This window comes from Mastomys coucha, unplaced genomic scaffold (genome assembly GCF_008632895.1).
Source record: "Mastomys coucha isolate ucsf_1 unplaced genomic scaffold, UCSF_Mcou_1 pScaffold21, whole genome shotgun sequence".
Classification (NCBI taxonomy): domain Eukaryota; kingdom Metazoa; phylum Chordata; class Mammalia; order Rodentia; family Muridae; genus Mastomys; species Mastomys coucha.
The window spans coordinates 169,058,349-169,081,422 of NW_022196904.1; the positions used below are offsets into that span (position 1 = coordinate 169,058,349).

General features: G+C 44.0%; 1 protein-coding gene across 4 annotated transcripts in view; it reads right to left on the reverse strand.

The window, feature by feature from the left end:
• The window catches only part of Myof (myoferlin), a 151,373-nt gene that overhangs the window by 86,313 nt on the left and 41,986 nt on the right, over window positions 1–23,074 (reverse strand). For 3 of the 4 annotated variants that reach the window (XM_031390204.1, XM_031390203.1, XM_031390201.1), the window contains exons 4-11: window positions 18,575–18,683; window positions 15,671–15,758; window positions 5,733–5,899; window positions 5,048–5,176; window positions 2,238–2,300; window positions 2,108–2,158; window positions 1,009–1,039; window positions 377–492 (exon numbers count right to left, since the gene is read on the reverse strand). In XM_031390204.1, coding sequence (XP_031246064.1) covers window positions 377–492; window positions 1,009–1,039; window positions 2,108–2,158; window positions 2,238–2,300; window positions 5,048–5,176; window positions 5,733–5,899; window positions 15,671–15,758; window positions 18,575–18,683 — 754 coding nt within the window. The remainder of the gene's footprint in view (window positions 1–376; window positions 493–1,008; window positions 1,040–2,107; window positions 2,159–2,237; window positions 2,301–5,047; window positions 5,177–5,732; window positions 5,900–15,670; window positions 15,759–18,574; window positions 18,684–23,074) is intronic. The other variant, XM_031390202.1, reaches the window with a different exon arrangement.

A 23,074-nucleotide genomic window follows, 5' to 3' on the forward strand; every position in this document is an offset into this window, starting at 1 on the left:
AAACACACACACACACATTTCTTGAATTAAATACTTACTCCTGGGTGCTGTGATGCACACACTAGTATTTCAGCACCTAGCAGGTAGAGGCAGGAAGATCAGAAGTTCAAAGACAATCTTAACTAGCTAGATCTGAGGCCAACTTGAGCTATACGAGTCCCTGACTCAACACCCTGGCCCCCTAAAAGAAAAGACTCACAAATGCCAGGAAGCACCAAGAAGGATTCTGAGCTGCGATGATAATCTCTAATCAGCAAGGGACAGCTTGGAATTGGAGGAACCAGGGAGAGGGTGGCAGTTTGAGTCTGAGCTCCGATTCACAGTCCACTGCTTAATTATGTTTTTAAGAACAGAAGGTAGAGGTTGAGGCACTCACAGGGGGTTCATCTCCAGTTCCCAGGACAAACATGCTGACTTTCATGTAACCTTTTGCACCTGAGCTGGTGTCTTCTGGGTCATTGAGAAGGAGCCACTTCCGCATGACAGCATGGCCTAACATAACAGAGCAAAGGACAGGGACGCTCTAAAGATGTGCTGGCAGGATTGTGATTTCATCCAGTTCCCCAGGCAAGTCCACAAATTCCTATCTTCTATTCATGCTCTGCACACACCTTAGTCCCACCCTCCTATCCTGGTGTTACTCAAGCAAGAATCTCTGAGCTCTATAACAGTTTCACAATTTGATCTTACTAAGATAGTGAGATCATCACAAAACAAAGACATCACTTGCTTATGCGTGTTAAGGGAAAAAAAATATTAGACATCCGTATTTGTGATTGGCTATTATTTATTCTCGTTAAGCATCCTCCACATTACCGAGACAGTGTTTTCTTATTCCTGTGATGGATCTGGGGGACACGCCTCTATGGGAGAGCTCTTTCCTAACATTTACCAGGACCTTAGCCTTTTCCCCACCACTGAAATTTCTTCAAGAAATTTCTTCTGAGATTTTCTTAAGCTCTAGAATTTTCTGCAGAATTAGAAGGACTTGAGCCTTGCATTACTTACCAGGTTCATCATAAACAAATCCAACATCAATCTGGAGAAAACAAGTTAAATAGATTTTAAAATCAGTTTCGTCACTTTAAAGAAAAAAAAGGACACATTGTATTTAGATTCAATGCCCTTACGTTTTAACTTCCAGGATCTAAATTCCCGCCTCACCCACTTTGTGTCAGCATCTTGCCTGATGTGGACATACAGAAGACTCTTGATGGATCATTACTGAATGAGTGAGTCAGCTAGACTCAGGGTTGGAAGAAACCGTGAAAGCAGGGTGACTAGCATGTGCCAGTTTGCCTAAGACTTTCTTAGTTTCTGCATTGTAAGTGCCAGAGAAACTGGGACCGTTAACCACCCTACAGGAAATCACCTGACCTGCTCCTGCCCAACCTTCCTTCTATGCAGTCAGTCCTAACGTGAATAATAGCCTGATCAGTGATTGGACAGTTCCGTGATGTCTTTACATGTCTCTATGATTATGATTCCATCTTGCAGATGAAGCAACTGCGTGGATCAAAGCGGTTAAGAGAATTCACCCCAGTGACAGGCGGAGTATAACCAGAGGTCTACTTGGTCCAGATCATGTTAGAAGCACGTTAGTGACTGGATCTTCTTCCTTCAGAAGAAGTTCATCCTCTGAGAACTGCTGAGGTGCCAATCAAGAATCCACACAGTGAGAACTACTTGAAAAAGTGTAGCTTCCCTTGTCTAATTTTGCATTCTCTTCCCATTTCAGACTAACAACTGGCTTTTTAGACAGAACTCTGGGGCCACTGGTAAGCAGAGCTGGTTGTGGGGCTTTTTTTTTTTTTGCCAGCACCAAGCATCTCCTTTGTAACAATGGCTTTGCTTCCATCCAGACAGAAGCTGTCAAAGGCCTTCACTGACATACCAAGGCACAGTGCTTTGGGATGCTATCAGTATGATACTTTTAAGGTAGACAAGACCTATGAAGGCTTCAGCAAAAATCATGGTGTCTGCCCTTTACCCAGAACCCTTAGATGTCACCGCCATATGTTCCCTGATGTCTGGCGATGAATCAGATTCCCTATTAGGAGAGTTCTCATCTTTATATAATTGACGGAAGTATACTGTTGTCACTCACCTTAAATTCCCCCATCAGACAATCTGCCCTCAAAGAATGGGAATTGTAAACCTGGAAGAAAGGAAAAGGGTGAGTTGACGGCCTTCGTTCAGTGGTCAGTGAGCAGTGTCCTCCTGTCCTTGCCCCTTACCCGGATGCTGATGATCTCATCCATGAGCTCAGAGGGTGTGATGTGCACATTGTAGAAAAATAACTGTCAAAACAACACAGAACACATTGAATGTTAGCCAGTGACTCAGGCCCAGAGGAACGGATGCTGAAGGCTTGCCTAGAAAACTGCTAAACACTTTCAGAATTAGGTATGTCGGTGTGAGCACTTACTCATCTCCGCATGCTGGCAAAAGAAAGCACGAGAAACAACCGACAGGAGCAAACCTGTTCATTCAGCACTGGACATTTATGGCTAACTAAAGTGAGGATCCAGATTATTCCACAATGGCACTTTGACTAAAGTGCGCGTTGACGGCTGTGGTGCTCATTCAGTTCACTAACGTTCTTAGTTCTATCCTTTCTGTCTAATGCCTTCACCATTTAACTGTGGTGATTCCTCCTCAGCCAAGCCTCACCACCCCTTTCCCATCACATGAGAAGCTGAGGTGTAAGGACTGCCATGATTGGAAGCCAGCCTGAGTTCTAGGTTAGCCTGGGCTACAATGAGGAACTTATCAAAAAAATATAGTATTTATTAAAACAAAACCACTTTCTATAACTTCTTATGTAGAAATATTGTAAATAAAAAAAAGAATAGTTTTCATCTTTGTTACTATAGCAGGACATAGGACATTTGTTTCGTCCTTTCTGGGTTGGTTTGTCTTGTTTTTTTTTTTTTTTTTTTTTTTTTTTTTTTTTTTTTTTTTTTTTTTTTTTTGGGTTGGTTGGTTGGTTTTTGTTTTTTTGTTTTGTTTTGTTTTGTTTTTTGTTTGTTGTTGTTGTTTTGTTTTGTTTTGTTTTTGAGACAAAGTCTCACTATGAAGCTCTGGCTGACCTGGAATCCATTCTATAGACCAGGCTAGCATCAAGCTCACAGAGCTCCTGCCTCCCAAGTGCTAGGATTAAAAGTATGCACCACCACCACCCAGAGGTCTTGTTTCCTTTTAAGGAAAATACATTTATTACAGTTTTTCCAAACTGGGAAGAAAAATAAGTTTCTACTCTTACTATGGCCATCTTAAAATACCCCAAAAAGCTAAAGCAAGGCTAGTCTTTCCTGATTTTTTTTTTGCTTTATTTCTTTTTGATTTTTAACTGAATCATTCAAAACAAAGTTTAGATATCATGGTAATTTATTCCTTCAAAGTGTATTTGTCCATGTTTTATAAGAGCAAGGGCATCTTTTTGTATAATCACAATGCTGTTATCACATCCCCAAAATGAACATGCAAGTAGTCAATTTTAAGATTTTTCTATATATTTCAAAACGAAACTTCTTGGATGTTTTTTCAAAATCTAGGTTCCACACAAAGATCACAGCTACATCTGGGTATCCTATCTTTTCAGTTTCATTTTTACCAGAATAGTTGTATTTTTCTTGAATTTTCTATAAGGACTAGTTGTTTTATAAAATACTCCACAGCTAGTTCATAGTACCCACTGTTACATACCTGTAATCCCAGCACTTGAGATCCTGGGGTAAAGAAGTCAAAATCTCAGGCCAGCCTGGGCTACAGAGTGAAACTGACTGAAAGAATCTGTCTATCTATGTATCTATCTATGTATGTATCTGTCTATCTATGTATCTATGTATCTATGTATCTATGTACCTATCTATCTATCTATCTATCTATCTATCTATCTATCTATCTATCTATCTATCTATCTCTAGCCCCACAATCAGATAGATGCTGACATATTATCTACAACACACAGTAGATGGTGCCCTGTAAAGGGGGTAGGGGTCTGGAACTATAGCTAAGGGTACACCTAGTATAAGGTATGACAGGTATCCTAGTATGATGCTCCAGGTTCAGTCTCTGGTACCACACTTACATACTTAAGACGATGAATATGACAAGTCTAAGGCAGATAGAGACCCTTGCTGTACTCCTCATGGTAGCTTAGTTAACACAGAGCCCATATGATGGAAGCCTTAACTGACGTGTCTCATGTCTAAAGCCCCAGTCACTGGCATCTATGGACATCTATCTATATGCTATTGTCTGTCATTAGTCTAAGAAGTATAGGTTTGAAAAAAAACGGAGTTGGTCCTTTACCTCACTCGAATAAGACAAAACATAGGGGACAGAAGAGAAGAAACTGGTTTCTCTTATGTATGTAGACAGGAAAAAAAGGACAGAGCCAGAATTGAGACTAGGATTCAATGCTGTAGGGAGTAAGAGAGACTAGGAAAGGCCCAGGCTGAGGAATCTCAGAGCTGTGTCTCCCAAGCATAGCCTGGCCTCTCAGGGGCTCCTACATTGTTTCTGTTCATGCTCAGTTGTGGTTTTGCAGGGTCTGAGGTGACCGGTAAGGCATTAGACACTTTCGAGTGTGTCACAGAAGTCAACAGAACTGGGCTACATTGTTTGCTCATATGGCATTTCTTTAATATGAAATAATTTTGTAGCCAAGCAAATTGTGATGCCTCTTAAAACCTGGATTGCACAGGGACAGAGTCAACCTTTAGAGTCATTCTGTAATGTAAAGGAACTAGGGAGATGACATCACACGTTCCACCACCAGGATAAAGGGACCCAGGAGGAATCTGTAGAAATGACAGGAAGACATGGACAATTGGAAATCAGTGGAAGCTAGTTAGATGTGTGGCTTCAAGCCCATGTGGCTCTGACCTCTTTGTGCTTCACACCGGAGGCCTGTACTGCACTTTCCAGTTCTTAGCCCTTGGGTTTCCCTCCTCTGTGAACTAGGTAAAATTGGCAGGAGGAGACGCACACAAACAGGACAGACTGGGTGAGCAGGACCATGCACTCTCAACCCACTCACCTCATCAAAAAATGGATTGTTCCCTCTCTTGATTCTTGTGCGGTGTGTCTGACCACAGATGTGAACTTTTACCACGGGCCTTATGTTGTTGCCGCATAACTGACGGCCCTCAATCACTCTGACGCGGATCTACAAGCACAAAGTGGTATTGTTAGCAAGGCTTCCCCAGTGTGCGGTGCAAGGGAATCCTCGGGTGTCACCTGAGCTCTCTGGCTCACAGGGATGGTTAAAACTGGTACTGAGACCTCCTAGCCTGGAAGGGGCTGTCTCTGATCACTGAGCAGGAGAAAGGGTTCAGAGCTGGCCTGGGAAAAGCAGGGCAGACTGAGATTCGGCACTGTGGCCCATTGCCTGGTCTTCAAGTGTCCCTGCGATGCACTCATGCTGAGAGCTAAGAAAAATGCAACGGGTACCTGAGCTGCTGCTATTCTCTGCTAATTAACCCCCCACACCTGCTTCCAGAGGAAAAGAAAACTCCTATTACATCCCTGTGAAGCCGCTTGTCTACTTTGACTAAACCCTTTGTGCTTATAGACAGGAACTTTCTGGGTTCATGTCCTTACATCCTTTATCAGTCGATTCGCCCCTGACCATAGGACTATGTCTACCATGATGTCACAGCAGTGGCTGGGTCATGGGCCAGCGGGGTGGCAGTTCTTGCACAGAGCAGCAGAGCCCTTCCCACCTGGAAATCCTGTGGCTTGTTGGACAGCATCCTCCTGCTGTTCTTTCCTTTAGTGATCCTCCGAGCAAGCTGAGCTTCTGACACTGTCCCAGACGGCCCCTTGGGCCCAGGGCCTCTGACCATGCCATCTACCCTGTCTTCATCTCCCTGGTCCTCTTCCTCTTCTTCTGAAATACAGAAGGGGACCCAGTTAGCCATCGTCCTTAGCCTGTGACTGTCATAGCACCCTGGTCTCCTTGACTTGTCCTGTTCCCAAGGTAACTGGTAAAGGAGATGATTTGAGAACTTGGTGCTTAGACAGTGTCTTTCAGAAAAATGCATTCATGGTATATTAGGACCTTTGGTCAGACCATCTTCACAGAAACAAGAGAACACCAGAGAGCACAAGGATAGTGAGAGAAGTATTGTGGCCTGGACTATAAGGAGCGAATGCTCACCTTAGGAGCCAGCCTGAGATCAGGGACTAAATAAAGAGATGAAGAAATGCCATGGAGAACCAAATGCATAGATAAACTTCAAGCTCCCAGCTCCCATCCTCCATGCCCTGCTTCTCACTGCTTCTTCCTCTAGAGACTGACCCAGGAGCCATGTTGGGATCCTGCCAGCTCAACTTCTTAAGTGATAATCACCAGGCTCACCAAGATAGCCCTTGTAGCCCTTTTCTTGCCAAGTACCATGCGGCCATGTCCCCCTCTTGTCTTTCTGTTTGTGACTTCAGCAACCATCTGTCCCCTCTTTTATTTCCCAGTCACTCCACAGATTCCAGGGAGAAAGTTTTCCCCACACAGCAGACTGATGTCCTCACTCTCTGCTGTCCTTTAGCTCTTTCTCCACAAATGTCCCCTAGTTGCTAAGGTCCCTCAGCGGCTCCTTCTCACTGCCACCTCCTCCTGCCTTCAACCCTCAACTACACAAAACTTTTCTTTCTCTAAAAATCAAACTCAACTCTGCCTACCTTCTCTCCCCTTCCCTCTCATCACTAAATCTTTGTGACTTATGGACAAACTTTAGCTTTTCTTAAGAGACAAAAGCGCCTGGGAAGATGGCTTAGTCAGGAAAATACACCAGCGCTGAAAATCCCTGGAGCTCATTGGCTAATCAGCGTAGCTGACCCAGTGAGCCTCAGACTCAGTGTGAGAGCCCTGTCTCAAAGAATACGGTGGAGAGCAGCTGAGGAGGTCCTCGGGCATTGACCTCTAGCTGTGCAAGCACACACACACACTCATCTATGTACACACACAAGCATGTGCATGTGCACACACATGCACGCATGCATGCACACGTGCCAAAATTTCAAACTCCTGATTATCTATAGAATATAATCTTGGAGAATCTTAGAGAACCTAGAAGGTGAAAAATAGCAGCATTTGTCCATTCCACCTTTGGATTCTGAAGCTCTTCCTTCAGGGTTGAACATAGTAAGTGTTCCATGAAGGGGAGGGAACACCAAGGCCCTGCTGAACACACTCTTCTGCACGGCGGTCTGTCTTCCTACCAACACACTAGTGCCTATGCTGGCACAGCATACTAATGAGACCCAGGCTTGGATGTGACTCAGAGCTACAAACAATGGCTGAGTCTGTCATGACGACAAAGGACAATGCCAGGCTAGAAACCGCTGACTGGATGGGTGTAGGTCTTCCGAGCACTATCCTAACCAAGATCTGCAAACTGGGTGGCTTAAAGCAATGTTCTCTGGCAGCTTCAGACTCTGAAAGTGAAATCTCAGGTGTTGGCAGAGGCATGGTCCACATGGAGCATCTGGGAACGAGTCCTCCTGCCTCTTCCCACACAGCGGCTCCTAGCGGTCCTTAGCAACCAACCAATCACTCCAATCACTTCCTGGAGTCATGTGACCTACTCCCTGCATATCTGGGTGCTTTTATTTCATCTCCTAAGGACACCAGTCACGGGATTTAAAGTTTGCCAAAATACAGTACAACCTCGTCTTAGCCAACCACCTACACATTCTGTTTCCAAATGACGTGTTCTGAAATTTCACACACACACATGACTTTTCAGGGAACGTTACTCGACCCACTAAGGAAGGCATCTCTTGATTCTTCCTAGTTTGCTTAACTCTTCTACACTGGCAGCCCCAGTCCTTATCACCTACACCATCTTACTGCCTGGTACCCCCTTCATTTCTTCAGTGCTCTCCTAGGCTCTCAGAGCCTGTGGTCTGATAGTTGCCCCGCATATCCTCAAACCCCTCTACCTCTCCCATGCACCCTACCCACGTGCTTGCTCAACTCCGTACATCATATTCTCTCTCTGCACCTCGGCAGCTCCACCCAGCTGAGAAGGGCACACACATCATCTTGACTGGTCTCACAAGCTTTAAGTAGACTTCTGGGGCTTCCTGGCTAGCTCCAACATTTCCAAGACAACATTTTCTTGGCCCCTGACCTGAGATGGCTCCTATAAGCCACCAAGGTCAAATCCGTTCATCTTTACAACTCCTATGGTTTGCATTGCTGGGAACACACCCAGGACAGTGCACAAGCTGGGCAAGCATTCCACCACCAAGGTGCACGCCCAGCCTCCAACACCCAGCAGTCATTCTTACCTGGAAAGCTTCATTCTCCATTGACAATCCTGTGTATATCACGGAGATAACAAAGCCCAGATATGAAGCTCTTCCTATTTTTTAACTACAAATCAACCATCCTACTAACACACATGGTCTCTCCTGAAATACCTGTGACTCCCAGCTTCAGATCAACTGTCACACTTGAATAGATCTTATCTCCTCTTGCTGTTTAAAACTAGTTTGGACTACACAGAGATCACTGGATTCCAGGCCAGTCTGGGCTAGAGTGGAACCCTGCCTTGAAACAACAACAAGTAGAATGCCCTAGTTAGAGACCATCTGTATTATTTCATCCAGTCCCCTGATGTTGCAAGGAATTAGAAAATCAGAAATATTGACAATCTGAGAATGGATCAGAATCAGGTCTGCTGACTCATGTAGCTCAGAGTACCCAGGACACCCCCTCCCTGTATGTGTCTCTCTCTCTCTCTGTCTCTCTCTTTCTCCCTCTCTCTGTCTCTGTCTCACTGTCTCTCTCTGTGTCTGTCTCTATCTCACTGTCTCTCTCTGTGTCTGTCTCTGTCTCTCTGTGTCTGTCTCTCTCTGTGTCTGTGTCTGTCTCTGTCTGTGTCTGTCTCTGTCTGTCTCTCTGTCTGTCTGTCTCTCTGTCTCTCTCTCTGTGTCTCTGTCTCTGTCTGTCTCTGTCTCTGTCTCTCTGTCTCTCTGTCTCTCTCTGTCTCTCTGTCTCTCTGTCTCTCTCTCTCTCTCTCTCTCTCTCTCTCTCTCTCTCTCTCTCTCTCTCTCTCTCTCTCTCTCTCTCTCTCTCTCTCGTGTCTTACTTTTCACAGTTCCCTGTGCAAATGCCATCTACTTGACAGTGCTACTTGGTCAAATCCTTGAAAGCTTTGATCATCTGTGCCCTTCTTAAATGCTTCTAACTCTTCATGTGACCCTTGCTTTACCAGGGATGTTCTCATTAATACCCGGGAATGGTCTCCCACCAGCAACGTCAATCAAGTGAATCCTCCCAATTCCTAAAATGAATTCGTTTCTTCCCAGAAACTCAACAGTAATATTTTTGAAGACTGCTACTATATGCAGTCCTGGTGACAGGGACAGTTCCTACTTAGCACAAAGAAGCTGGCCATGCTCAGACTCCTTATGCTATAGTTCCGTTAGCCTTTGGCACCCCGACTAACTCCTGATGAGTGACAACCGCTCTGCTCTTTCCAGGCATCCTGCTTTCCTCAAGGAAAAGTGAGCACATGTTACCACGTCTGCTGGCCATCCCCTGCCTGCTTTTGTCACCCATCTGCCCTCATACTGCTAGGGCCTGCTAGCCTGACAGGAGTTCCTGGTGTAGGCCCGGCCACCTAGGAATGAACTGAGGAAGAGTGCTTGCCCAGTCACCTCAGCCTTCACTATCTCCTTCAGTCTCTCTCACTCTATCGCTCTATCCTTTCTGCCTACACACTCACTGGTCCGTGAGCCACTTAACTTTCTGTTCCTAATAAAACAGCTTTTCTGGAATAGCCTCTTCCCTGCCAGCCCTTTGGTCAATATTTACTATCTTCCTATTGTGACCATGTTGCCTTTCTTTGCTTATGATGATAATCTGGCCTCTTATGAAGTCAGAATCGTATGACTCTGAAACAAAGGTCACTGTAAAGCCAGAAAAAAAGGTTGGTAACGTTATCTTTAGAGTAAGTTTAAAAATACAATGCAGAGAGGCTGGAGAGATGGTTCTGTGGTTAAGAGCACTGATTGCTCTTCTGGAGGACCCGAGTTCAATTCCCAGCAACCACAAACATCTCGCATAGAGGCCTCACAAAACATCTATGATAGGATCTGATTTCCTCCTCACAAACATCTACCATGGGATCTGATTTTCTCCTCTGGCATGAAGACACACATGAAGACAGAGCATCCATGTACATAAAATACATAAATAAATAAATCTTTAAAAGAATTATACCAAAGAAATACAATATAGAACATGGAATGAGGAAATTTGGAAGCACAAAAGGATAACATAGCAGCCGATGTTTAATTATAATATTTCTGGATTTCTTTTATCTTTTATTTATTTATTTATTTATTTATTTATTTATTTATTTATTTATACATAGTCCCATGAATCCCAGGCTGGCTCTAATCTCTTTATGAAGTCAAAGCTGGCCTTCAATGTATGATCCTCCTACTCTCTCCTCAAAAGCTGGGATTACAGTCCTACTTTACCTGGCTTTTTACTTTTGTTATTACTTGTTGGTTTGTTTGTTGCTATGTAGTCTTGGCTGGCCCAGCACTCACTATGAAGCCAAGGCTAGTCTTTTTTTTTTTTTTCTTCCAAAACAGGGTTTCTCTGTGTAGCCCTGGTGTCCTGGAACTCACTCTGTAGACCAGGCTGGCCTCAAACTCAGAAATCTGCCTGCCTCTGCCTCCCAAGTGCTGGGATTAAAGGCATGTACCACAACTGGCCCATTCAAGGCTAGTCTTAAAGTTGTGGCAAACTCTTACCTCCTAAATGCACCTCTTACAGTGACCATCACCACATCTAGATTAAGTTTCTGGTCTTCTAAAATGTTAGAAGTCATACAACTGTGTGCTACTGTAAAATAGTCATTATCTTTCCATTCCAACTCCTGGATAAATAATACTTAGGTGCCAAAAAACCTATAACATGTCACCTTACACACACACACACACACACACACACACAGAGAGAGAGAGAGAGAGAGAGAGAGAGAGAGAGAGAGAGAGAGAGTATTGAAGAAAAGAACTTAGCAAACATCAAGAGAAACACAGGCTTAGGATTCATCTTGGAAGCATATGCCTTTGATAAGCAGTGCTTATATGCCTTTGTAAGCCAGTGTCAGACACACCTCATCAGCCTGTCAATGTAACGTGACTGGATAAACATGCAATAATTTGTTTGGTTCCTTTCTGGAGAAGAGCTTAATCACATCTGCTGGGCTGCTGTTACTTAGTCTGTCTTATCTTTCTGGTGACTGGTGAGCTCCTCAGGCGAAATACTGCCTTTCTCATCTCTGCATGCCACACGTTCAAGTATCAGTAACTGTTTTTCTGAAGTACATCAAATTTACCTTCAAGCGAAAGCACTTTTGTTATACATGGAATGTTATTCATGGGTAAATCTGAAATGCCAGAGTCAGGCTATGAATGAATTTTTGCTTTTCTTTCGTTGAGCAAAGTACATACTGAACAGTTGGTTCTTTAAAAATAGATGTGAGCTTTTAAAAATAGCTCATTCTGGTAACAGAAATGTACACTCCAGTCAAGCTGACTGGCTGAACGTGAACAAGTTGCCATGGTAACAAGTTTCTAGGCTGCCAGATCCTTAGAGAGGCTCATTTCTTCTTTCTGATATAGGACCAGTTTCCAAGGCAGTCTGTAAGGGATGCCTTTGACATCACACACTCGCACCATGCTCTGAAACTTCCCCTGTCCTAACCTAATCCCCTCCAAAGCATTCTTTCAAAAGACATGTCTGAGGTGTTTGATTCTTTGGTCAGGATTAGTTTGTTTGTTTCCAACTTGCAGAGGGCATCCTTTGAGCATCTTTCTTTTGTGCTATATAGCTAAGATGCCACACTCCCCAGCAGCAGTCACCCTGTGAGTGACACCTTTAACACTGCTCATCACTGTTGGTAGCTGCTGGAAGACGTATCTCAGGAGAATGATATTTTTTTTTCCTTTTCTGTGTCTTCTGAAGTCTTTTCTATGGTGCTTGCATTTTAATAAGTAGATATTTCTTTTGTACTAAAAATAGATAACAAGCTAAAATTTTAAAAATTGAACATATCTATACAAGTTCAGGGAAACATTTATTACTTTTATACCAAATGATAATTCTTTAAGAGTTAGTTAAAGGGGTAATGATCTGGGCCCGATATTCTGTGCATATCATTAAAGTATGCAACGGTAAAAAACAATGGTTGTTTTTTCTAATTAATAAAAATTAGTTCTCTCGTTGTCTCTCTGTCTTTCTGTCTCTCTCCCCCTTCCCCTCTTTCTTTCTGCCTTCCCTTTTTTGTACTTCCTCAAATAAGTGACTTTAAGCCTGAGGATGAAACTCACATTCTGAATGTTACCTATGACCCAGCCCTGGTGAGTAATAACTTTATATAACAAAGAATATGAATGTTTACAGATTAATGAAACTCATTTTTATTCTAAATCAAAAAATTTTACCTTGTCATATTATACTTACATTGTCCCCTGACACAGTCAGCTCTTTGCAGTATAGTGATGCAGTAGAGTACAGTATAGTGATGCGGTAGAGTGCAGTACAGTGGTGCAGTAGAGTACAGTATAGTGATGCAGTAGAGTTCAGCACAGTAATGCAGTAGAGTGCAGTACAGTGATGCAGTAGAGTGCAGTACAGTGATGCAGTAGAGTGCAGTACAGTGATGCAGTAGAGTGCAGTACAGTGATGCAGTAGAGTGCAGTACAGTGATGCAGTAGAGTGCAGTACAGTGATGCAGTAGAGTACAGTATAGTGATGCGGTAGAGTGCAGTACAGTGGTGCAGTAGAGTACAGTATAGTGATGCGGTAGAGTGCAGTACAGTGGTGCAGTAGAGTACAGTATAGTGATGCAGTAGAGTTCAGTACAGTGATGTGGTAGAGTGTAGTATAGTGATGCGGTAGAGTGCAGTACAGTGGTGCAGTAGAGTACAGTATAGTGATGCAGTAGAGTTCAGTACAGTAATGCAGTAGAGTGCAGTACAGTGATACAGTAGAGTGCAGTACAGTGATGTGGTAGAGTGTAGTATAGTGATACAGTAGAGTGCAGTACAGTGATGCGGTAGAGTGTAGTATAGTGATGCAGTAGAGTACAGTATAGTTGCCGCGGGCTGGCCAGTTTGGGCCTCCTTCAACCCGCAGGAGAAACGGGGTCCTAGTCAGGTCGACAAGGAGTAGGCGAAGAAATGATGACAGAGATGACACATGGAAGTACAGGATCTGAATGTATTTCTTAAAAATGGCATCAGACTTTTACAGTCATTGCAAAAGAGAAATGAGAAATCTGGCAGCTCAGCAGTTGAGGTACATCTGAGGCCACCTGAAACACACTGGGTCTAAAGCAGTCACCTCTTCTGGACAGGTGATGCACCCCACCCTCCCACCCCCGGGCCAAAGCACTCTGGGTGGGGGCGGGGGGCTGCAGACTGCATTAGGCTCGAAGCTTGAATCTGAATGAATGAGTCTAAGTCCTAGTCCATCTAAGTTGTAGTAAGTCCTTGCACAAAGTGAAAACCAGGCTTATATAGTAAACAGAAAACAAGGTGAATGACAAAAGTCATGTAGGCAGGTGACAGTCACGTCAAGGTCAGTAAGATCATGCGGGGGTTACATCAAGGTCGATAAGATCTGGTATCCAGGTGTGAAGAGCAGCTGTGCCCTCCCCAAAGGGTCTATTTTGGTATTCCCATGCTAATTCTCTGGGTCTGGTGGAGGCAAGCACCAGGAAGTTCCAATCTAGCAGTTCCTGAAAATGCCCTTAAGTGAGGGAAGTCCTTTGATTACTCTCTGATATGTAAAACAGTTCTGTCTTCTGTGGGACTTGCCCTGAGAATTCTAACTATGTTAACAGTAAGCAAAGGTGCCTGACCTCTGCTAACTCTGAGGACATCTTATCTGATGAGGCAGCTTCCTTGTAAGAAATTCCAAGCTAAGGACAGCTAGGTAATAAATTAAGATATAAATTGGAACGTTGTGCTGGCCAGGGAACAATGCCCTTTTTTAGCCATTTACGAATCATTTCTTGGGGTACCTTTATGCCTGAATAAGAAGGCATGTTGACGATTGGAAAGACTAATCTGGAACACATCTGAGTTAGGGGATGCCAACGACTGACTGAATACCCAGGAGGCACAAACTCCCTTTGAAGTCATAACGCCTCTTGTCCACAATCAGGCTTTTACCTTTCATACTGCTGATGTAACTGGAGTAGATGAGTGGGCGTGGCATATAGTGATGTGGTAGAGTGCAGTATAGTGATGCAGTATAGTACAGTATACTGATGCGGTAGAGTACAGTATAGTGATGTGGTAGAGTGATGCAGTGTAGTACAGCACAGTGATATAGTATAGCATAGTATTGTATAGTATAGTATAGTATAGCATAGCATTATATAGTATAGTATAGTATAGTATAGCATAGCATTGTATAGTATAGTATAGCATAGCATTGTATAGTATAGTATAGTATAGTATAGCATTGTATAGTATAGTATAGCATTGTATAGTATAGTATAGTATAGTAAGCAATATAGTGTAGCATAGTGGTGGTCTTGAAAACCCAAATTCAAGGAACCTATGTGCTGAATCGTCTCCATGCCTCTCCAGCCCTTCAGCAGGAGATTGGGATGGTGCATCTCTGTGTTAGACCTGACCTGTGTTTGCCCAGGCCTGCCACTGAGTGTCCGGGAGGCAGCTTCTTGAGCCTGGTAGACTTTTTAGTCTGCAGTGCTGCCAGAACACCAGGCTGCCACAGGTGACATCGTGCCACATGTGAGAAACAGCCTCAGGTAAAGGGAATCTTGGGGGAAGGTTATTTCTTCCCTGAGAAGGTGGCTCATTTCTAAGAAAGCAGAGACTTGCTCTGAGGAAATCATATTTGTGCCACAGAGTATTGTAGGTTTCTATGGCCAGTCTAAAGAGACAAAATCTCTCTCCACCATATTTAGTGTAACAAACAGCTTGTCCTGGAAAATTCCCTGTTTCATTGAGACAAAACTCATTTTCAGTACCACTGTTACCCTGCAGAAAAACAATAATAGTCAAGTTCAAGTTTGAGAAAGGGCGGCTTGTCAGGGACAGGCTTGAAGCTCATCCCAGAGGCCCCAGGCTAACCCTGTGTAGAATGACATATAAGGTCCAATGATCCAGGAGGACAAGTGGCTTGTGGTGAAGGAAACAAATAACTATAGTACTGAGGGGGTGTTTGTTGGGGAAGAAAGGTGGAATCGGGGCTCAGAGGAAGAAAAGGAGGGCCCAGCTCAAGAATGTTGGCCATAAGACAGGTGCCTGAGAACACATCCCAGCCATCACACCTTTGGGAGCTGTAAAATATGAAGGCTCTTGAACCTCACGACCTGAAACATTGTATTCAGTGGAAATCACAAAGCTAAAGCAAGACCATGACAGTTCTACAGCCTGTGTGTACTGGTCGGCTTGCTGCAAGAGTGCTCACCATGGGACCTGTTTCATCCTCCCCTCTGCTGAAAAGGCATTTTGTAAATAATTGTACCTGTCTGGTGGGCAGGGAGCTATGGCACTATAAAGGCAGAGTTTCTCCAGAGACTTTCTTTGTGTGCTTGGCCGATTCTCTTGGGGAACAGTCTCCTTGGGCTTAGAGGGGCCATCAGGAGGGTCAGCTTACCTCCCACGCCTGGCACACTGGTCCCGCTCGGATCATTTGGATGTGGAGCTGAAGGTGGGGTATAGCCAATCACCAGGTCAATGGTGGCCTGAGTAGAAAGAATCCATTGCACAGAGAGTTGGCGCAGGCAGGAGAATATTACAGACTTGGTGTGAACAGTTCATCATGGGTAGTAGTCTTGGAAGGACTGGGCATGAAAGCGAGACCGCAAAGGTGGGAAGGGTGAGGGTATGTTGGACTATGCCTATCTTACCCCAGGTGAGCCAGGGCAAAGCTGGAAAGAAGCTGCTTTACCGCAGGTTGCCAAGGGCAACCTCACTGACTAAAGGAAAGCTGTAACAAGTAAGTGTTGAACCTGTAGCTAGCTTCTGTCCGGCAGTGGAGATGGCCTCGGCTCATAGAGGTGCAACCAGAGATGCTCATTTAGAATGAATAATTCATTTGTTACTCATGTATACTAATCACTGAGATTTATTTTGATAGTTCTCCACAGGGAAGAATTTTGTGACTAACAAAAAGGTATGTAATAGCACAATCATAAGAGAGAATGAAAGGGGAAACTGAATCTGATTAAAGGAAAGACAAATGCAAAAATCACAAAGTTAAACATAATTGTCATCCCTCCCCCCCCCCACATTAACTGTGATCCCAGGAAACCTAAAAATCAAACAAAAAGGCAGAAAAGCAGAGCTTATGTCTTCATATGTCACTAACCTGCATGACTTCAAAAAGGTTTGGCAGAAAATTTTAAAGAAAAACCCACCCTTCTCTCTAAAGTACCATGGATGGGAACCAGGGCTCCAAATATTGCTAGTGTTCTGCCACTGAGCTATATCCCCAACCTTGAAGAAGGGTTACTAATTTTTATTTTACCAAACACATGCCCACTGACTATCATAATCATTTCATAAAAGAAAAGGCATATTAATACCCGATGGGGGGGGGGGAGACAAACTTCAAAATTAAAGAAGTCCTTTACAAATGGGGATTCTCCACCCTGGACCCCACACACATCAGGTGAGAAGATAAAGTACAGGAGCTGGAGAGATGGCTCAGTGCTTAAGAGCACCAACTACTCTTCAGAGGACCCGGATTTGATTCTTAGCATTCCACAAGGCAGCTCTGAAACTCCAGTCTCAGGTGATCTGACACCTTCTTCGGGCCTCTGAGGCCACTGCATAAAAGCATAAAATAAAAAGTAAAAAAAAAAAATAAATAAAGAAGATGAAATATAGAATAAGATATTCTAATATTTAGGTCACAGCTACATTAAAAGTAACTCATTATTTATCTGAAGTCCAAATCTAATTGGCCCTTTTCCTTCATTTACTGGTTTTGCTGTGGCTAATGACCCTCATGCATGCATGTATAGACACATCCGTCTGTGTTGCTCCTGTTTTTTCTCGTCTGCTCATGAGTGAATGTTTCCTCATGGATCAGCACATTCAGTGCGTGACACTGGCCTGGGGACACTGAACAGGGTATTATGAACGTATTAGTTTCATACTATCCACAATACGTAGATGGATATGAATATCAAGCAAGCAGTCCCAAGAGCATCTGTGGCTACTCCTTCACAGATCGAGGTTCACGATGAAGGCTGTGGGCTGGCGCTACGGGACCCAAAGTTAACATGAGAAACTGTGCTTTTAAAACCCAGCATATTGCCATTTTACATGCAGTGGTCCCAGTTGTTTCAGTACTCCTAGGGATGCTTAGGAATCTCAGTGTGGGTGAGGGGACCTGAGGGGCAGTGTTCATCTTAGCTCTCAAAGTTCAGCTGCTTTAAAACAGGCTATGAGATGTCTTCTGTGCTTTATACATGCATGGATAGGTGTGTGTGTGCGCGTGCGTGTGTGTGCATGCATGTGTGTGTGTGTGTGTGTGTGTGTGTGTGTGTGTGTGTGTGCATATGGCCCTAAAACCAAACAACAATAAAAAACCCAGCAATCCAAAAAGCCAATAAAAAACCCAGCAATCCAAAAAGCCCATGGCATCCTGTCTTGCCGTGGCACCATTTCTCTCCTGTGGGTTTTGGGTAGTCAGATGGCAGAGACCATTTTGAATGTATGTGTTATGATCAGAACCCTGACTCACCAGTTGGCCAATCCAGCTTCAGAGATTAGCACAGCCTCACTGGCATCCTCTACCTTGGATTTGGAGAGGCCTCCCCTATGTTCATGGTTACAGTGGTGCTGCTAGTATAAAAAGAATTGCCCAGATTCACAAGTAAAATAAATTAGTTCAAAAATGAAGGGGTTAGAGGGCTGAGCATGATAGCACTTGAAGACTTCTTAGTAGTCATGCAGCCTATAAACCAGGGTTGCTCAAGTCAATTTTTGAAAACATATTTGGGACTTCTTTTTGGACACAGGGTATCATTGTATATTCCTGGCTTCCCTGGAATTCACTAATAGATGAAGCTGAAACACTCAAAAATCATCCTGTCTCCACCTCCCAACTGATGGGAACTTTAAATTCTGACTTTATGTCAGACCATACATACTTATAGAGAAGGTCTGGGATCAGAAGATATTCAGCAATCGATGTGGTGATAAAGATGATGGTATTACCGTCTTAACACAGAAGGTAATACAGACCTTTGTCTGGCATGGTAGGTACCCAACCAAAAGGCTAGATATCCAGAGCTAAATGTCAACACCCATGTGGGTAGCCTTGAGCTGTAACCATGTTTACCATATGGAATTCTGTCGAATAAAATCAAATCTCAAATTTGCTGATTCTGTGACTGAAAATTGAGGATAAGACTGACAAACGGATCCATTTATCATGAAACCAAACTTCCAGTATTTTGTGTAGTGAGCTGATTGTCAAACTAAAGGCTTTCCTAAATGGGTTTTTCCTTAACTATCTTGTTCTGTCTTTCCACAGAAGAGCACTCACCCCAGTGTCTTGTCCCTTTTCATTTAGCAGGGAGGTCTGTTTGTAGGGCAAAGATCTGTTCTGGTCCCCGATCAGATCCTTCAAGGAGACAGTTGCTGTGCCAATTAATCTGCAGGGAAAACGAGAAAGCACACAGCAGCTTACGAAGGAGCACACAGCCACAGGCCATTAGAATACCCAATGCCCTCACATTCGTTTATCCTTGTATCTGCCCTGGCAGAAATGCAGATACTCTAAAGAGACACACATGCTCCTCTCTTTGGCTATCACAGACTACTGAAACAATGGTCCCCAACAAGTTGGAATTTCTCTGGGAGACTTGTGCAAAGAGAAGAAAAAAGTTAAAACATTGTACCAGTCAGAAGAGGAACTTGTCCCCCAGGAAGAAACTTCCCAAAGCTCTGACAAGTGTCACACTGCCTTGTATAAGAAACTAGCAATGATAGGTCACTAATGGATGGGATCACCAAATTGATCAGGACTACATCTTGATCAGACTGCTTAGTTCGTCATACTTGTTGCCCCTATTAGACCTAAACCTTATATCAGCACCCCAAAGACGGAGTTGGGGGTCAGCTTACCTCTTTGTTTCTCTTCCCACTGTGTCTTCACAGAATAAACCTCCTTTCCCTACCTTTTACTATTATATGTCTCTTTCATTGGCTTCCTGAGGATCGGTGGCTGAGCCTCACTTGTTAGGGTCGCCAGAGCCCAGGCTTTGACCCTGACATCTCCAGTAACATTGTCATTAAAACCACCACATAACTAATGTGGGCCAGAGTATTTCACAGTGAACAGAACACGTGTTACTTCCCCATGACAAGGAGTCATCTGAGGGTCAAACTGCAATGTCCACGAAATTCTGATAGTCATGAATGAGGGAATGAGGTTACAATTGAATACTGACCCCCAGAATTTAGAAAGAGAGAGATGTAGGGAAAACTTCAGTAAGCACGGAAAGCACTCCTCTGTGATGGAGACCCAGAAACTGACCACTGAATAACTTCCCCAAGTCAACCTTCATGAAGCGTTACTTTAAGCCTAGGCTTCTAGATGACGATGGGGCTGACTTGTTATTGTTAGCCCATCCTCTCTGCAGCAGCTTTCGAATGAGGATGTTCTCCCCGCTTTCTCCTCCTGGTCCCTGCAGGTCTCTAACTCATACTCCTGCTCTCTGCGGCACAGGGCTGGTGAACAGAGGGGCAAACACGGGTCTGTCTCTAGCACACACTCCCCGGACACACCAGTTGCCTCTGTTTTGCTCACTGCTCCAATCCCACAGCAGGCACGTAAAAGGTCTTTGTGGAATGGTGGAAAGAATGAGTAAGTCTACAGTTACTGCTAATGAATATAGAAATTTTTATTTAATTAAAGCATGTTTTAAAAGGTTTCTTTTTTTTAGAGCACACATCCACTGGGAGTTAGTTTGTATTAACATGTGTAAAGGGGGAAGAGGAAATAATCCATGGAAAGTTGTCTAAATTTGGAGGAGGTGACCTGGAATGTGGGTGGAGGAGGGGGCCAGAGAAGCGCAAAGCTTGGGGTATGCTTTTAGTTTAGTGCACAGGCCACAAAGTTGGACTAGAGAAATAGGAAGCATGATGTCCGACTACTTACAGCTAGCCTATGTTTGCAGTGACGCACTAATGGGGAGCAATGATATGAAAGAGAATAGTACTAGCATTAAAATAGAAAACCAAGCCACAAGTGGTGGAAGAGATTAATTTTGTGCTTGTGATGCTACTCTGAGCCTTACATGATACTAGACAAGCACCTAACCACTGAGCTACATCTCCAGGCCAAAACAGTTCTGTTTATTCTGTTTTGTGCTGGAGACAGGGTGTGTGGTATGAATAAGAATGGTCCCTATAGGCACATATGCTTAAAAACTTGGCCCCCCAGTTGATGGAACTGTTTGGGAAGGATTAGAGGGTGTGGCCTTACTGGAGGTGGGTCACTGGGATGGAGCTTTGCGGTTTCAAAGGACTTGCTATTCCTAGTGTGTCTTGCTAGTGGATTGAGATGTAAGCTCTCAGCTGTTTCTGCCATCATGCCTTTGCTCTACCACCACCTAACCTCCTAAAGCTGTAAATCCAATGTTTTATTTTATTATATTGCCTTGATCATGGTATTTTGTCATAGCAATAGAAAAGTAGCTAAGACACAGTAACTAAGTAACCCAGTATGTACTTGAGCTCAGTATGTAGTCTACATTGATCACAAACTCATAATCCCTTCTATTTTTGCATCCTAAGTATTGACATCACTGTCATGTCCATGCCTGCCAGGAGAGTGTGTATATATATTTGTAAGCCAAGCATAGCAGCACACACTTATAATCTGAGCACCCAGGAGATAGAGACAGGGGAATCAAGTGTTCAAGGCTGGCCTGGAGTGCACAGTAAGATCCTGTCTCCAAAAAAATCCCCAATAGCACATGGTAGAGAGGCTAGTTGATTATTTTCATGTAACTCTAGGCAATGCGCACTCACAGGAAAAATCATTTTATAGAACACTGTTTCATCTTAGAATGTATTCTTTAAAACTCTGAAAGTGGGTTTGGAGGGCAGCCCTTGCCTAATATGCACAGGGCCTAGGATTCAATCTTTTGCAACATGAGGAAAAAAAAAAGGAAGTGAAGGTTGAGGCCAGAGTGAACATGTTTGAAGTCTTGCTGTTGGTGGAGGTACATCATTTTTGGAGGTACAGGTTCTCAGACCTCAGAATTAAGACCAGGCTGTAAGTGTGGATCTGTCACTCACCACATACCTCAGCGACTCTGAGTGTTAAGCTGTTTATTTCCTTTCTGGGAAGAGTAGAGTCTATTGCCCAAGACCAGAATGTCAGTGCAGTTTCAGACAGGTTTCCCAGTAATCTGGGCTATTTGTCCATGGATTCTTGGAAGGCTGAACAGTCTGATACAGAGCTGTCTGCACACACAACTCTCAGCACATGGGAACTATCGCAGGTTCTTATCTCTTCTGACATAGCACAAGACAGCCCCTAGCCAGCAACAGAAAGGGCATTTGCCTCTAGAAGGGTGAGTGAGCCTTACAGCCGTTAGGTCCACCACACAGGGCTGAGAAAGGATAGAAACTTCATACAGGACTTTAATGAACATTAGCATACTAAGACAATAATTCATATAGTGTGAGCATCATTTTCTCCTTCCTTGGGTTTGATTCCTCTGACATGATGAGGACAGAGAGATGCACCCTACTCCACCTCCACCAGACAAAACAGCTACTCTACCAACTTACCTTTCTCTCACAGCCCCCACAGGTAGTTCAGGAGAGATTTGATCCATGGTTTTTAAAAGAGCAATCCGGCTATGGGGTGGACCAATTGCCATTTTTAAGGATAATGAAATTGAAAAGCTGGAGAATCTTAGAATTTAAAATGAGGGCATTTAATACAAATGTATGGTGTATAACCTTTACCTAAAAGGACATGGAGGGCCGCTGTAGCCAGCCAGAAATATAAAATAGCCAGTTCCAGGAACTGAGAGCCTCAGGGCTCTGGTTCCCGATACCTGCCCCTCCTGAATGATCCACTATGAGGGCGGAACTAAGAATGAAGGTCTAGTGGTTTATGAGACTCTCCACCCTGCAGACCGATAGATGAAGATTGCATTCCTAGAATGAATGTGTTCCCCTCCCTAACTGAATACCTTGGTCAGGTCCCTCTGAAATTTTCCACTGTTTCTATGTTCTGATTTCCTTGGTAACCCTCTCCCCGCCCCCAGCCTGTGGATGTTCCCTTAAATACCCGACACTTCTTGTGTTCGGGGTCGAGCTCTGGACAGCATGGTCACGAGATCGACCCTGGCGTCAAACTCTGGCCAGCAAGGTCATGAGATCGACCCAGTACCAGTATCCCCAATAAACCTCATGTGATTGCAGCAAGTTCGGTCTCTCGTGAGTCATTGGGTGGTCGCGTCATCCCGAGACTTGAGTAAGGATCTCCCCAGTTCTGGGGGGTCTTTCAAAATGGGGGTTTAGGGTCAGTTAAGTGGAGTTGAGTTCAGTCTCTGTACCCATGTAAAAAGCTTTACACATGGGGTGCAGATTTGTAATCCAGTGCAGGGAAGGTGAAGGCAGGGGTGGGGAGTCCCTGGGGCTTGCTATCCAGCCACCCTAACCAATCAGGTAACCTGGGTGCCAGTGAGAGAGACAATTTATTTCAAAAACATAGTAGCTTGCTCCTGGGGAGTGACCCCGAGGTTGACCCCTGGTCTCTCCACACATGTCCATCTGTACGCATGAACACTCACACAAAAATTGAAAGTACAACTTAAACAATTTAAGAAGACAGATATAAACAATAACATGCTTAAAAGTCATCTGGGAGGGTTGGGGAGCAAGCCTAGTGACCTGAATTTGATCCCTCGGACTCATGTTAAGAGCCAGGTATGGTCGCCCACACCTGTAATCCCAAGCACTTCTGCTTGGAGGCGGGAAGAATGGATAGAAGCACGTGGGCTAGCTAGCCTGTGGTACA